At 37.4% G+C, this 17,687-nt stretch overlaps 1 protein-coding gene across 9 annotated transcripts in view; it reads right to left on the bottom strand.

Moving 5' to 3' along the window:
* The window catches only part of gpatch8 (G patch domain containing 8), a 197,656-nt gene that overhangs the window by 8,722 nt on the left and 171,247 nt on the right, over positions 1 to 17,687 (bottom strand). For all 9 annotated transcript variants that reach the window (XM_072561770.1, XM_072561775.1, XM_072561773.1 and 6 more), the window contains one exon: positions 13,988 to 14,131. In XM_072561770.1, the coding sequence (XP_072417871.1) occupies positions 13,988 to 14,131 (144 nt within the window). The remainder of the gene's footprint in view (positions 1 to 13,987; positions 14,132 to 17,687) is intronic.

The raw sequence follows: 17,687 nt of genomic DNA, 5'->3' as shown, positions 1-17,687 counted from the left end.
AATCAAAACAAAAGTGATTACATATTTTCAAAGTTAAAAATCACACAACACGAGGTTATAGTCCAACAGGTTTAATTGGAAGCACACTAGCTTTCGGAGCGTCGCTCCTTCATCAGGTGATAGTGGAGGGCTCAATCCTAACACAAAGAATTTGTAGCAAAAATTTACAGTGATGTAATTGAAATTATACATTGAAAAATTGATTAAGTTTTTCATCTGTTTGAATTCCATGATAGTTTCACTTCTTTCATGTGTAAATCACAAAACCTTTTTTTAAAAGTTGCATTCTCAGGTTAGCTGTTAACAATGGGTGATAGCTAGACAATATGTTGAAGGTTGTCTAGCTATCACCCATTGTTAACAGCTAACCTGAGAATGCAACTTTTAAAAAATGGTTTTGTGATTTACACATGAAAGAAGTGAAACTATCATGACATTCGAACAGATGAAAGACTTAACAATCAATTTTTCAATGTATAATTTCAGTTACATCACACTGTAAATTTTGTCTATAAATTCTGTGTGCTAGGATTGAGCCCTCCATATCACCTGATGAAGCAGCGATGCTCCAAAAGCTAGTGTGCTTCCAATTAAACCTGTTGGACTATAACCTGGTGTTGTGTGAGTTTTAACTTTGGACACCCAAGTCCAACACCGGCATCTCCAAATCATAGATATTTTCAGGCATTAAAAGGGAAAGGGAAATAGTTGTGGGTAGATACAAGAACTGTGGATTGAGGGTAGAAATTTGAAAATGTGGATGAACCAACTTATGTCTGAGTGGATACAGTGGGTCACTATAATTTAATACAATTTAACCAAATAGAAATCAAGGTAATATATCAAAAGCAATTTCCAATTTTGTTAACTCTGTTGCATCTTGATTTATATCGAGTGAAGGACTGCACTAAAGACCATTTTCTTTAAAACTTACCTTGCAAAACATAGTAAACAGTAACATGGGCTTGATTTCTGAAATAAACAGCAGATACTTTGGGCTATAGACATATTTGACATTGAAGTTTTTTTAAAGCAATGATTATCACTACAACCATAAAATAAACAAAAAATCCCTTGCACCATAGAGGTGCAAGTTAAACATTAAAAGGTTAACCTTGAAAAGAATAGCAGGGTCCTCCAGCAAGCCTGAACATTACTAAAGGGACAAACAAAAAGCAAAAAGTCAGAGGGGAGGAATTCCTTTTACATGTTAGGCTTTCTTGAATTAACACTTTGAGGCAATTACTGAGTCACAAGCAAGTTGTTAAGATTATTTACGGGCTGTAAACTTGTTCCATATTTGTTAGTAGAATCAAAGTGGTCACACATCACAATCTGTTAAAGATAGCTCATCTAAATCTTCATTCCCACAGTTCTCTTTAAAATTAAAGGACCATACTCTTGATCTTTATGCATTTATTTGCTGCAAAACATGGGATCCTTTCCGCAATACTTATTAAATGTCATAATTTAAATCAGTTGAGTTTGACAATGAAAGCAAACTATTTTGAATAGTGATATGTCAGAAAGAAAATTGGAACATATTTATGTATTATACAGATTTTAGCTGCACCCATCAACATGAAAAAGAGGAATTCATGGAAAGATGGACAGAAAAGAACCCTGGAAGGAATAAAGGAACAAAGTTTTGTTTTGCTTTGAGAACTACATGCAGCTGATCAATATCAGAATGGCACTTTGTAGGGGGTTTGGGGAGTGGTCAAGGAATGAAAAAGAGTAACACCACAAGATTAATTCTCAAAACGAAAGCCAAATATATTGCCTAATAAACAGAATTGGTTCACATGGGCAGAACAGTCATTGTAAGCTGAAGGTTTTCTCTTGTGAGTTCTAGCCAATAGACCCTGAAAAAAATGGTCATCATGATCACAAAGTTTGGCATCAGAAGCTCACTTCAAATTGGTTTAGGTCACAAAGCCATAAAACCTTAAACCATGTTTAAGTTTGAAAGTGATCTTAAGATAAAAATCTCACAACACCAGGTTATAGTCCAACAGGTTTAATTGGAAGTACTAGTTTTTGGAGTGCTGCTCCTTTATCAGGTGGTTCTGAAACCACTAGTGATGCTCTGAGAGCTAGCACTTCCTATTAAACCTGTTGGACTATAACCTGGCGTTGTGAGATTTTTAAACTTTGTACACCCCAGTCCAACACCGGCATCTCTAAATCATGATCTTAAAAAAATAGGTATAATATGATCCTTTATGTTTGGCTGATCTTTAACTTTTACTGGAACACAGTAGTGGTACTGGCAATTACATCGAGTTGAGGACCATGGAATCTGCCGTAACTGTAATTAATTTGTGCTCTAATTAATTTTGTTTCAGATTTAGTTCCTCCTGGTATTCAGCTACAGGAGCTTCCACCCACTATTCATTTCAGTTTGTGCATTTTTCTATTTCCTCTGAAGAAAGCTGCTGATAGAAACAAGATCTATATATTAGCATGCATCTCTTGCGATCCATGAAGAAGAAATCTTTACAGATCAAATTTTTAACTGAACTGGATTAGTAGATAGCTAAGATGAACTGGAGCATAACATCAAAAATTGCTGACAACTGTTTTATTAAACAAAGAATCAAACAATATCCTATATGGAGGTAGCAGCTGTTGTCTTTGTTTTAAAATAGTTTCTTTCTGAAAGTGAAATTTTAGGTATAGGAAGTTTTTTGAATTCACTCATCGCTGGCTAGGCCAATTTTTATTGCCCATCCCTTAAGACAGTAGTGTACCAGGTGGGTTCTTTCAACAACTGACAATAGTTTCATGGTCAACATTAAGCTCTTAGTTCCAGATGTTTAGTGAATTCAAAGTCCACCATTTGCTGCGGTGGGATTCTAACCCAGGTCCCCAAAACATAAACTGGATAGTCTAAATAATCTACAACAGACTCACAATAATACCACTAGGCCACTGATGAAATGCAATCAACCCGAAATGTTAACTCAGTTTACTTCTTCTCAGATGCTGCTGGAAATATGAGGATTTCCAGTGTTTTCTGTGTATACAACTACTTGCAATGTTCATCTGAAATGAACTTTGCTCTTGCACAGACAATCAATTACAAAGTTTGGAATTCAAATAGAACAATGAACTATTTAAACATGGCTAGAACTTAAGTTTACCGCAATTATTTAATACAATTATGATGATAATTGCTTTCGATGTCTTTTGAACTGCAAAGTAAAAAGATGAAGGCTTCAAACAATTGCTACATTTTAATAAAAAATAGGCGTTTTGCAATGCATATGCTTGCTAGTCACCAGGGTTAGCTGTGTGACACTGAAATGATTGTGCTGAAAAATTCACATCCCTTCAGTTCAAAGAAAATTTACTGTGTCTTTCATAGGCCATTATTCACTTTTACCAGATTACACAAGAAAAGATGGGTTAGCGCAGATTATGGGTCTTAGAGACAACTACTTGCAGTAAAACGTAGTAAACTTGCATTAAAATGTACATCATTGGGCAAACTCTTCTGCCACAACTGTAAGTCTGCTGGGTATTTTATATACCATGCTGGACTTAATATCATACTTCAAAACCAACAGCAACTTCCGCCTGTTCTATTGCAACTAAACACCCTCAGGGATACTCATGTATAGGATGCAGATGCAATCAGCACAAAATCAGGGATTTGAAGCGAACATTCAACTTTTTGTGTAGCATTCCTCTTCCAAAAAACAGTGAAAATGTCAAGCCTCACTGAAAGAGATTAAACAGATTTTTAACAGTGTATTAAATCATTATCACTCTTGGACAACTTCTCTGGCCTTGAAAAACTAAGTTTAGAAGATTCATTTATTATTCCCCTTTATTCCATGATAAAACTACCTTTTTCATAAAGTTAATAAAAGGTTTTATTTTAAGATTTTTAAATGTTTGACAGTCCCATTTCTAGCTCAATGCTTTTTATGTCACAATCTTTAACGTCTCTAGGTTAATTAAAAAAAGAATGACAACCAGTGTTTCTTGCTTCCTGATTTGATGTCTGCAAAAACTTTCAAATCTGATGTCTGGCTATTCATCCTATTTGATCTCTTCACTGTTCGTGGTCATGTTATTGGGACTAAATGAAAGTGACATTGTAATGAGGGAAATTAGTGCACAGATGTGGCTAGATCTTTGTGGGCAGCTTTCTTTGGAATCAATGACTAATTCCAAAGTCCAGGTTTCACTAAACACACAGATAAATTCAGTTTAATGAGATGTTTCATCTGAGTCTAGAATTTCTTAGGAAAAGCTTATAAATCTCAAATTTTAATTATTTTAAAAGTTTTACACTTACCACCAGCCCCCCACCCCCCCAACCAAGATTCTATGCTGAGTAAATAAACCGTTTCTGCTGGGAAGCTAATGTAAGCAAAGATGGATGTGCATCAAATGTCTGTGTTGACAGTCCACTCTATAATCCAAGTAAGTGATCTGAGAAATGAATTTCAATTTCCCCATAATATTAGGTACCTTATTACATCCCACTTTTTTGATTCAAAGAAGGAACAATAAAATTTGCAAGTGTGGCAACAGCTTACAGCATCAAGTGACACTGAGAATAACAACAACATATGGTAGCATGTCTTAAGTGTTAGATTATATACCAAGCTTTCATTGACAGTGAGATCCTATGAGCCACTGCAGGCAAAAGCTGCTTCACTCAGTTAAGTATAACACAGATGTGAAAATCTCACAAAATGAATGATGCAGTTTATGAAAGATGCACCATGGTAGAAACAGCAAATTAGGAAGTTACAAAACTTCATGAAAACCGGTGCACTAAATGACGCAAGACGTAAAGAGGGAAGATGCCTAGAATATAACTATTGGGCACAAATATATCAAGACTCACTTATGCTGTTTGGACTCTGGAACATCTGTACTTGCATTTAATGCAGCAGCTGAAAACACCACGCTAAATACTGAGTGGATGTGGATACTAAAAATAAGCAAACAGGCAACACAATTTCCTTGCAAGTAACATGCGAACACTGATAATTGCATCACATGAATGATTAACTGGGTACAAAGAACTGCAGACTGAACAGAAAATAGAACAGCTTGATCCATCCTTAACTGCACATTGTTTAGTTCCATGAATCATCTTAAAATTGAAACCTTTGCTGGTCCACCCAGAATTGAAAGTTTTCCCTGATGAGTCCAAGAGATATGCTTTCTATTGAGGAAGTCCTTCTTGTGCACACTGAAGTAAACCTTGGTGAATTCTACCTTCCAGTGCCTACATTCAGGTAAGTGTGTGTGTGTGTGTGTGTGTATAAAATATGCGCGGAGGTTGGGGGGGGGGGGGAGGTGGGGGTTGGGACTGTGTTCATTATTCACCAAATCATGGATGATGCTGCTCTCCTTACACTCCTTTAATAATGCATCCTGCAGCACCACATTGATAGGTAATTTATTGGGTTAACTTCTTCAAATTTTTTGTCATTTGGTAATGCAGAACTTAAGTACTGCAAAAGGCCATTTAGCTGTGACTTTTGTCTTGCGCTGATCAGCTCAATTCACAAGAATATCAATTCAAACAGAAAATCGGTGCTTTTACTGCACATCAAGATAGGGTTGAATGATTAGCATGTGGATTATGGTTGGTAGCTGCATCGTTATCTTTAATGCTGATTGACAGTTAATTGTTGGATGTTGCGTATATTTTCAAACAGGCAGATTGATACTGAATGTTCAGGGCATTGCACTGAGAAATGTACAAGCATTTCACTGACAAGTCCAAGTGATATCCTTTTGACTGATAAATCCCACATCGAGTGGTTTAAATTTCATAACCGGGGCCTTCGGCTAAATTGCAGCAAGTCAATCGAAACTTCTGATTTCAGAAGGATCTACCTCTTGGGCTCAGTAGAGGTCACAAATCTAGTCTCGAAAAATGTTTCGAAGCAAAATATTTTCGGAGTTCAAAACTGTTTATAATACTGTTCAAGTCTTTGCCCTTGTGGGCATGTTAATACACACCATAAACCTTCAGGAATCACAGAGTTATATTCATTTTCCAATTGCTGGGAATTCACACTTGGACATGATTTTTTTTAAGACTGCCACTTTGAGGTAAAAGGGAATAATGAACAGAGGTAAGTAATCTGCTGGACAACAACTCTGTGGGCAAATAGTTACCACAGGCAACTGGGGATTCTAACCTAAGGTTACAGAAATTCAAGAGCTACTATATGGGCAAAAATATAGTAGATGCTGTTATAATCAACACTATGCTAAATTGTTAAATTTAAATCTGAGATTGAGATTGGAGATGTAAGAAAGTACTAAATACCCAGTTAAAACTTTGTGCATATGCAGAAATGTCATTAGCTGTCTTGTGCCAATTTAAACACTGTGGTGCCCAGGAAATTAATATTTTCCTTGTGTTGTGGCTTTAAGTTTAATAAAAGGCTTATTAGGGATATCGATTAATTGTTTTAATTGCGCTTTTATTGGCATCAAAGTACCTCATGTGCCAACACAAGTAGAAAAAAGGCATTGTTATTATGTGACTGCATCATTTAATAAATTAGTTAGTGAGAATGAAAATGGAGGCCTCAAGACATGAAACAAAAGCCCTCAACAGCAGCTTAAGAGGAAAAAGAAACTGACTTTTGGTTGACAGGCCGTCAACCATGTTGTGCCCATCCCTCAAACTTCTGCCCTTATCCCTTCCCCTCTTCTACAGAACCATGATTGGCTTTCCATAGTTCTCACTTCCTACTCTCCCATCCACCATATTCAAAGGACTGTTCCCTGATATTTCTACCACACCCAGTTGACGCCCTAACCAAATACATCTGCCCCCTCCCTTATTTCTCCTCCTCCTTCATCCAGACCCACTCCTCTATGACCTGCAACACCTTATCCCTTACCCTAGTGTATAGCAAGTGCTATACACTAAGAATAGCAAGTGCTATACACTAAGAATAGCATTTGCCCGTATACTTCTAAACTTCTCACTGTCCACAGCCCCAAACACTTCCTCCAGATAAAGCAGGAAATTACTTGTCCTGTTTTAATTTATAGACTGCATTTGCTGTTTACAATAAATTGGGGAGATAAAACTAACGGTTTTGTGGAATACCTCTACTCACTTCATAAATATGATCCTGACTTTCTGGTTTCTTCTCATTTCAATTCACCGCTTTACTGTCATACTCACATTTTTGTCCTCTGCATACCACAATATTCCAATGAAGCCCAATGCAAGGGTGGGAAACATCTTACTGCCTAGTTAGGGCATTCTGCAGCCTTCTGTACTCAACATCAAGTTCAACTATTTCAATCGGTGAACTATGTTCTCCGTTTTGACTTTCTTTTTGCAATATGCTAATTCGTTCTTGTTTTCATGTTTTGATTTCAGAAAAAGCTGCCTTTTATTTTTCTATTAGTACTTAATTTGGACAAATGTGCTATTTCTTCATTATAACTATTACCAGTCCCTTTGACTCTGATCCATGGCCACACTCTGTTATTTAGCCTCTCCTGTCCTCTACCTTTTTTATGGTCAAGCTGACCTATCCCCCTTTCTTAATAGTACTGAAAAAAACCTCATTTCTATATATAGGGATTCTGAGGAAGGGTCATTTGACCCAAAGCACTAACTCTGATATCTCTCCACAGATGCTGCCAGACCTGCTGAGGTTTTCCAGTAATTTCTGTTTTTATTTTACATCTCATCAGTTCTGAACAGTCATATTGAACTTGAAACATTAATTGTGTTTTGCGCTCGACAGATTCTGCCACTCCTGCTGAGTGTCACCAGCACTTTGTTTTAATTTCACATTTCTGGCAACTGCAGTATGCTGCTTTTGCTTTATTCCAGATCTTGTGACCACAGCAGCTAAAGGCACAGCAATAACGGTAGAACAATTAAATCAGGTATGAAGAGGCTAGAATCGAATGGACACTGATACCTTGGAGGGTTGTATGGCAAGATTTATAAACAGTATTGAAATTGATGAGAGGTTAGGGCCATGCATTGGGCTGCCCTCATTCCATAAACTAATATCCAGAAATGGAGGGCACCACCTCATCACAGTGGAAAAGAAACCAGGATACAGCCTAAGACAATGGATTTTTCTTGTATGTGTGAGAACTACATATGCACATTCTATTTATTCCTTTTTCATTGCACATCAGCATCGCTTAATCATGGAAATCGAGGTTTACCGGTGAAAAGCCTCAACCAAATCTTTTTGAGTGGTGTAGCTTATTTCTGTTTTGCAAAACCATTCAAACAGCAAAATACATAAATAATAGACCAAAGATTACTGTAGAACATAATGGTACATCAAATTGTTTGCTTATTAAGATGTGTAATTTCTGATTTAGTTCACTTTCCTTCAGTGTGCAATGTTGGACAGTCAACTGAAGATCATAGTATTAAAAGGTAAAAATAAAAATGCATATGATCAAAGGCGATCTTTATTCCCACTTTGACAAGCAGGAATAACTGGTCACTTATTCAATTATATGACAGAATGTGTGAAGATCTCCCTCCAGCTTTCTCTAGTACAGAGCACGAGAGATTTTGTGATATCATTGTGTTTTGGCAATAATGCACTGGTGCTTTGAACTAGATAAAGTGTTGTCATGTTAACCTTCAAGGTTTCAGGGTGAACCACTTCTATCAATCGAGAGAGACATCAGCAGCAGGCTGCACACTCCACTTAGCACTTCCACAAATTAGCACAAAGTGATGAGCAGAGTTTCACATCCCCATCAAATATTAATAACATTTTATTACCTACTCTCAAACATTCCCCAGACTGTAACAAGGTTAAAAAAAAATCAATTTGTAGCAAAGTGCATCATTTGATAGCTATTCAAAAAGTTGGGGTGTAATTTTCAGAAACTCCTAAGTACAGGATCAGAGATGGGGAGAGTGCGAAAATGGTTCGATCATCATGAACATCACCAGTGCGGGAGAGGGACCCTGCTTTCATCTACATTAATACTAATGTATGAGGCATGTTATTTGAATCATGCCAGTTAGGAACTGAAGTCCCAGCATTTTAATGAAATAATTATCTGCACCTCAGTCCTGTTCTGAGGAAGGGTCACCAGACATGAAACGTTACCTCTGATTTCTCTTCACAGATGCTGCCAGACCTGTTGAGCTTTTCCAGCAATTTCAGTTGTTGCGATTTACAGGATCTGCAATTCTTTCAGTTTTTATTTAGCAGTAGGGGCATGACTATCGTATATTTGGGCCCATGGTTTTGACTGATGCCCTTTTGCTAAAGTTCAACAAAATGCTCATTTAATGGCAGTCACGACCTAGCAGCACGGTGGGCAGGGAATCCCACTGCTATCTCTGGATTCCCCGAGGTCCCAATTGAACCCAAACGTGAAATTGTGTACTGATGATATTTGACCAGAAATTAATAGCTTTCTAGAGAATGATGTCATCAAAGGATGTGCAAAGTGGCAGAGGTCTATAATCATGCAAATTGTGGAGCAGGTAGGGCCAAGATGAACAGCCTACTCTTGTTCCCATGTTCCAACATGGCTAAAAAGAAATCCAACAACTGGCATTTGAGATCAATTAACAAAAGGACCTCAATTGACACTCTGTTCAGCTGGTCTGTGGCCACAAGAACTTCTTGTTTTCGCAGCAGTTGCCAAGACTCTTATCTTCTGGCAGTATAGGCTGCCTCAAATTATGTGATTGGAAATCCACTGAAAAAGACTGATGCTCATACCTCTACTGGGGATCCCATGAAGGCACAGAGTCAAAATAACCAATGCCACATGTGAGCAGGATAATCATGTGACAGTCACTGGCTTCTCAGTATGCAATTCTGGTGTCTGAACCCAATGGATGGCATGCCCCAATACATTCCTGCAAGGGTATCTGCCACTGCAGTGGTCCACAGAGCTCACTATAACATCTGCCCATGACAGGAGACCATAGAAAGGAGAAAGCTCATTAGGGACACAGCTGGAGATTTGAGGAAATGAAACTGGAGGCAAAGGGATATTTACAAGGATGTTGTCAGGGTTGGAAAGATTGAGCTATAGGGAGACTTATAGACATTTATAAAATCATGAGGGGCATGGATAGGATGAATAGATAAGGGTTTTTGCCTGGAGTGGTTGAGAGGGGAAAAATTTAAAAGGGACCTAAAAGAGGCAACTTTTTGCAGAAGGTAGAGAGAGCATGGAATGAGCTGCCAGAGGAAGTAGTAGAAACTGGTATAATTACAACATTTAGAACACATCTGGATGGGTATATGAATAGGCAGGGTTTAGATATAGGCCAAGTGCTGGCAAATGGGACTAGAACAGTTTAGGATATCTGGTCAGCATGGATGAGATGGACCGAAGGTCTGTTTCTGTGTTGCACATCTCTATGACTCCCCCAGCCACCCTCCAGGACCACCACCTTTCTTTCAAAGACACTGGTATTAGCTTCAAGTCAGCTACCTCAGGTACCTAACATCTAGGTCCTGGGTGATACTTCAACAGTAAAATGGAAAGCTTAGCACAATCAACACATCTCTCCCTCAGAACAATCAGCATCCTCACTGATGGCTGTCAGGGTGCGTTTAGGTGAGTCTAAACTTCATCTAATCTACCTCTATTCTTATCCCAATGGCTCAAACTGAAAAGGAAACTAGTCTTCATTCTAATAATGAATTCATTCCAATGAAAATCTGTGATCAGTTTCTCTTTCATGCAGAGGTGTGTGTGTGTGTGTGTGTGTGTGTGTGTGTGTGTGTGTGTGTGTGTGTGTGTGTGTGTGTGTGTGTGTGTGTGTGCGCGCGCGCGCGCGCGTGTAATAGGCTGCCGGAGGCAAGTAAAATTGCAACATTTAGGAAGGGTTTATGGGCTGCATGCTGGCAGGTGGGACTAGATTGGGTTGGGATATCTGGTCGGCATGGAAGAGTTAGACCAAAGGGTCTGTTTCCGTGCTGTATATCTCTCTGATTCTATTGAATTAATCTCATCATGAAATAGTTACAAAACTGCAATTTGTCATGAGGGATAGTCTGAATTGACACACCTGAATTAATTACATGGAAATTGCGATATTTTAAACTGTGGTATGGTGGTATTAAACGGATAGTCAGGTAAAGTGAAGTTGGTGCAGCAATATCCTATAGCAAATAAAAGTGTGCTTTAACTCATTCCTGGATCATAAAACTGGTGAGATTCTTTTCTCCATCATTTAAACTTTTTGAGACAGCTGAATTTGAATGCTCAAGTATAACTTAATTTCAGTATTTTCAATTCAATTCATCTCCAAAAATGCAGCAAATATTCTTGTCTTTCAGTATCAAATTCTAACGTTGCTTTTACGATTCATTTTGAGTATCAATACTAATGTTTAAAATTACACCGTGAGTGTTGGTCATGGTGATTATTCTCTAGTGTTCAGTGCAGGCATGAATTTTATTTGCAGAACACATACAGCTAAATCTTAATGTGGTATTAAAGAAATTAGCATTACATTATAAAAGTTGTTCAGCCACAGGTCCACTTCATTGAACCAGGCTAATCTTTTCAACAAACATTTGGCACAAACTCACTTGTTACCATGGATTTATATAATAGATGGTGAACTGTACACACTAAATTCCTTTTCAGCCATATCTTGAATCATTTGGTTCAGTTATTCTAGTGGGGAGTTAATCTAGTTGTTGAATTAAGAATTCTCTTAATTTTAGAGAATGGAGACACCTATTTCAAGGACTTGATTTTGAATCTCTAGTCTTGGTTGTAGGAATTAATTTATGACTCTCAGGATGCTGTTAAAGAAACAACCAGCTCCCTGGAAAGTTGGCATGTGCCTAGAGGTGCATGTCCATCAACAGATACAGAGTGGCATGTGCAATGACAATGGACAGTTCCCATGCTCCAGAAAACAATTTCCAGAAATGACTTTTTTTTAAATAAGAGAAAGAGAACACTAATAATAATGCAAGAACAAGCTTTCAAAAACCTATAAAATCCCCAGTGAAAATGAAAATAGGTGCTTGACAGAGATTAGCTGTCATGTGAGGTTCACAATAAAGCATCATTAGTGGCACTGGTCTGATAGATCATAGCTCTAAATTAGAAATCAGACATATAACTTTCCAAAATCATGAAAGTCACCTCCAAAACCTGGGCAACCTGTTTAAAACCCCAAATCCACGTATCATTCCAAATAATAAATAATAAAACCACATTGAAATTGCCAATCCACCTTTTCTGAGGGGATGTAAGCGAATGCAATGCACAAAGGAAAATGGTTGATGGATGTCAGTTATCTCAGTTCCAGGACATCTCTGGAGGAATTCTTCAGAATCATATCCTTGGTCCAACCATCTTCAGCTGCTTCATCAAGGACCTTCCCTCCATCATAAGGGCAGAAATGGGGATGTTCGCCAGTGATTGCAGTTCAGAAAAGATTTACAAGGATGTTACCAGGGTTGGAGGATTTGAGCTATAGGGAGAGGCTGAACAGGCTGGGGCTGTTTTCCCTGGAGAGTCGGAGGCTGAGGGGTGACCTTATAGAGGTTTACAAAATTATGAGGGGCATGGATAGGGTAAATAGGCAAAGTATTTTCCCTGAGGGCAGGTTTAGGGCGAGAGGGGAAAGATATAAAAGAGACCTACGGAATGAACTGCCAGCGGAAGTGGTGGAGGCTGGTACAATTGCAACATTTAAGAGGCATTGGGATGCGTATATGAATAGGAAGGATTTGGAGGGATACGGGCCGGATGTTGGCAGGTTGGACTAGATTGGGTTGGGATATCTGGTCGGCATGGACAGTTTGGACTGAAGGGTCTGTTCCCATGCTGTACATCTCTATGACTTTATGACAAGCAGTCCACTTGACTGGCATCATATCCACAAATATACACTCACTCCACCACCAATGCACAGAAGCAGCAGTGTGTAGTGTCTATGAAATTCACTGCAAAATTTAAAAACATTCCTTAGACAGTACTTTCCAAATTCATGACTACCACCATCCAGAAGGACAAAGGGAATCAGATACATAGAAACACCACCACCTGCAGGTTCCCCTCCAAGCCACTCATTACCCTGACTTGGAAATATACCATTGTGCCTTCAGTGTTGCTTGGTCAAAATCCTGCAACTCCATCTCTAATGGCATTACTGGTCTACCTACAGCATGTGGACTGCAATGGTTCTCGAAGATAGCTCACCACTACCTTCTAAAGGACAACTAGGGATGGACAAGAAATGCTGGACCAGCCAGTGATGCTTATATCCCATGAATAAATTAAAAAAATTGTGTGGACACTAATGGGTCGAAGCCTGACTTCCCAATGTGCTATCAATCTTCTACACTGGATAATTCCCAGCCACCACCACTGCCAATGTTGTGGAAAGTAACTAAATTGGCCTTCCCAATATACAATACCTCACTATTAATATTTGCTTATTTAATTGCAAATAAACATATCTGGCAGTTAATTCTGCTGTGTAATACAAAGCAAACACATAATGGAAAAGCTGCCTGCATTTTCAAAGATTGCCAATGGTTCTACTGTTTACCAACAGCATGCCATCTCATAAAAGTTGGATTTCCTGCTGGGTATGGTAAAGTCCCTGAATAAAAGTCTAAATTGTACGAATCTTGACCATCTTTTAAAAATTCAAGGAATAAATGTATTGTCTGCTTAGCACAAGCCACCCTGTTCTGATAACCACAGAAGTCTTAACCTCAAGCCATGTGAATGAAAATGGGAAGTGTCATTGGCAAAAAATGAATTGCGAAGGACCTGGTATTAGAGAGTTAGTTTTTTTGCCAAAATTAGGAATGTGTGTAGTCCAAATTTGAATAGGTGTTTTCCCAATAAATTCTTACCCTTGGCTCAATTTGTGCAAAATAAAATCATGAAGCATTAGATTTCATTGAAAAATAATACAAGTATTAACTTTTCCTATTTTTCCAAAGTAATGGATTTCAGAATGTCCATTCTAATATCAGTAGTAACTCACCTGCTTATGAGCATGGTCATAGGAATTTATGTGGTTGTCAAACTCGTGATGTTTTTGATACTGCTTATCACACAATTCACAGTAAAAATTTGCTCTCAGGTCTTCTAAAGCTTTTGCAATTGCTTTTTCTTTTTCAGCATAATCCTATGAGAAGACACAGAAAAAATACCAATATGTTAAATTTTGAAAAGGATAGACAAATTTCAATTACATTTCTTCAACAGTTACATATGCTAGGTCTCGTCAGCACACCTGCCAAACATTTAATATTTTACAAAGATAACTTTGGGCTTTGAAATAATAAATCTTTGAGTTTCAATGAGTCAAGATTTAATTTTAGTTGTAACATGCTTTTGAAAACCTACTAAAATGATTAATCCTTCACGAATGTTTGTGTTCCAGATGTAGAACATGTTGCATATTATAACAACCCAAGCAAAGTGCAAATTATTCTGTAAATAGTGGGGAGCCAACGTCCTCAGATCAAGCAAACTATCTCTAGAAACAATAAAAGGTTTATTTCCCTGCTATTGTAGCCAAACCTTCATAAAAAGAAAAAAAAGTGCTTTTCTGTCTAAGAGCCACCCTTGCAAATGAGCAAATCAATGCCAATTTGTTTTGAACCGAGTAGCTTTGTATCAAGAACCTGCAGATACTGAAAAATTGACCAAGAATGCTCAAATATATATTATGTAAGGTCCTTAAAATCAGTAGAACGAAAGTATGCAAGACTTGGATATGACTTGTTCATGTTTGCTTTGAACCCAATTTCTTCAGCTCAAACTAGTATAACAAATGGGCTCTTAAACAGTTTACTGAAAATAAATAGATTTCATAATGGCACAACTATTACAGAGTGTAGGACGCAATAAAATTTAAATAATTTTATATTGTTTCACTGCATTTTCTGTTTCTTGTCAATTCAGAACCATTTAAAAATTGTAAATGATCTTCATTCAGCTAATTCATGATGCATCAAATTGTTTATATACAATAAAAATAAATCAGCTTACTTTCAGTAAAATGTCAAATTAGTTTTTTTTTAAAAAAATGGTTCCGATAGTGAAGTCTATCACTCAAGAATCATAAAAGACTACAAGCATCCCCAAAATGATAGCAGATTCATCCTAACAATATTTGCAGCGTTGTCAAGTTGAACTATCTTGATCTGTGACAGATTTATTAATACATCTCAGCTGAGTGGCAACTCTAAAATGAATTGAATTAGGAAGAATTCAGCCATTTTCATTTGAAATCTTTAACCTTGTCAGTGATTTATTTTTATTAAAAAGCTGTTTCATGTGATTTCTTGAAATCAGGAACAAAAAACTACATTTCCAACCAAATTTCAATAAAGTAAATGCCCAGCTCTTTGATTAAACCTGCATTATTCTTGTCATAAAGAATTCTGAAATAAATATTTGAAAATGAAAAAGATCTGAGCATTGAAAAGATTTTGTAATGCCTTGGGAAAGGCCTGCAAGGAGTGTGCTGAGAATTAGCAAAGTATATTAAAGGTTGTTCCGCTGTAACACGCATTTTGTTAATGCGAATTTGCTATAACATGACTGATAAATTGGGGACACTGCTTCTAAAGCGAAAGCTTTCGAAGCACGCATCGGTTATAACGTGATTATAAGGATGATCAGCCACGATCATATTGAATGGTGGTGCAGGCTCGAAGGGCAGAATGGCCTACTCCTGCACCTATTGTCTCTATTCTGGCCCCATTAGTTTAAATGGAGCTGCTATTATGCGATTTTCTTATAACATGCGAGAACAGAACTAGAGCATTATACCAGAACCAACTTTACTACATTTTGTAACACATCGGACTTCTCATATCATCAGGTCAGAAAGGCACTACAACAAATAATAAATATAAACGCTATTTTATGCAGCACAACGTGGGTTGAAAGCAAATATAATAAAGTAGATTTGAAAATATGTTGCAATTAATACAATTCTATTGGATTGTTATGAAGTTTTTTTTACTTTCCAGACACAGTCATAGTAGTAGATCACCCCTACAGAGTTTAAGTGTTCAAATTATTTTTAAGCTATCAAATGCTTACTATTGCTTGAAGTTACATCATGTTGTGTGATGAAACCATGACAAAAACATCCTTATTCCAGATGCTCCACATCTGGTATAGATAATTGAAGTGTTCACAATGAGAAGTACAGTTTTAATGATTCATTCAATGATCATCTTCCTTTTCAGAATCAAGCAGAGATTAGGAAATATGTGAATGGGAAACTTGCATGAGTGCACAAATCGTATCTTGAGTTTGCACATCACAAAACTTGTATTGAGGTGGAACAGCTGTTACAAATTATGCCGTACCAGGCAATTCATTTTTCAGAAAAACATTCAGTAGCAGGAAGTGCAACGACAGCACAAACTGCTGCATGGAACCAAAGCCTAAAGTAACACACAAGCTCTGTATTAGTACTGTACCAATTAAATTCCCAGGTTAAAAACAACATCAACTGAAGATAAACTTCAATAACAAGTAATCACTCTCAAGGTGTCTTCTATAAATTTCTTGCTCCAAAAAAGTCCTTTTATTTTAAATTGCATTGCAAGCGTTCTTTTGTGGAGTCTGCAAGAAATCTATCAGCTGAGTGAAACAAAAGTTAAGTACTTTCTGCTGAAGTGAAGCAAGAGATCGATGCTTTGGAGCCAGTCTGGTTCCTAGTATTGACTGTAAATTTGATTCAAACAGTCCTTTCGTAAACAAATCCAGTCTGAGCTATGTCCTGCTAAAGGAAAGCACTCGTCTCAGACAAACTGAAAACATGAAAACCGGTCTCTAAGTCTGTCAGTTTGAAAAATGTGCAGACTTATCACGTAGTCCAAACATGCATATCCCCATACACCCAAAAGACCTAGTTGACACATACCTAGCTCTCAGAACCTGAATCAAAAGTGTCAATCGAAAAGAAATTACACTTTATCTCAGAGGTGCACCCGGTTCAATACCACACCCAAAAAGCAAGAGTAAGAAAGAGGATTTGGAAGAAGTTGGTAAAGGTGACAGCACCAATTCCTGGGATAAAATTTGTGAATGGATTTTTGGAATGATTGATAATAACAAAGTACTCAACATTTTGTTAATTATACCTTCAAATTGCTAACTTACAAATATATGAACCAGGTACTCTTAGTAGGCACTTCACTGGAAAACATTATGGTGCCAGAAGTAGGACTATATTAATTCTTCAATTTAGTAAGGAAAAATAATCATAATACCAATACTTCAACAGGAACCTGATAACTATTCAATCTTGACTGCAGAATCTACCTATCAATCCACCAGTCTTATTTTAGTATACAACTAACACTTGCGACCATTTCCATTTCCTGCAACATTCACATAAGTCAGGTGTCATGGGGCAGAGAACTCCAATCCTCAATTGTGATTAGGCAATCACTACCAGAACAAATTAATCCTGCTGGGCTTTCAAAAAAGATTTGCTGATTTATTTTATGACTTTAAAAAAATGGGGAAGTTTTACCCAAACTGCTGTCTGGTCAGAAAATTGGCCCCTTTTTAAAACACACACCAATCCTAGTCCATTATTACAATTCATACCCCTTTGGCATTAACATAGCTTAGAATTTTCCACATTGCTGGAAGGGACTTTTCTGTAAATAGACATGTATACCTTGTAATCACTTTTCATATTGTAAAAT

This window comes from Chiloscyllium punctatum, chromosome 42 (assembly GCF_047496795.1).
Source record: "Chiloscyllium punctatum isolate Juve2018m chromosome 42, sChiPun1.3, whole genome shotgun sequence".
Taxonomy (NCBI): domain Eukaryota; kingdom Metazoa; phylum Chordata; class Chondrichthyes; order Orectolobiformes; family Hemiscylliidae; genus Chiloscyllium; species Chiloscyllium punctatum.
The sequence above is the reverse complement of the archived record's forward strand: the minus strand, read 5'-3'. Positions and strand labels throughout refer to the sequence as shown.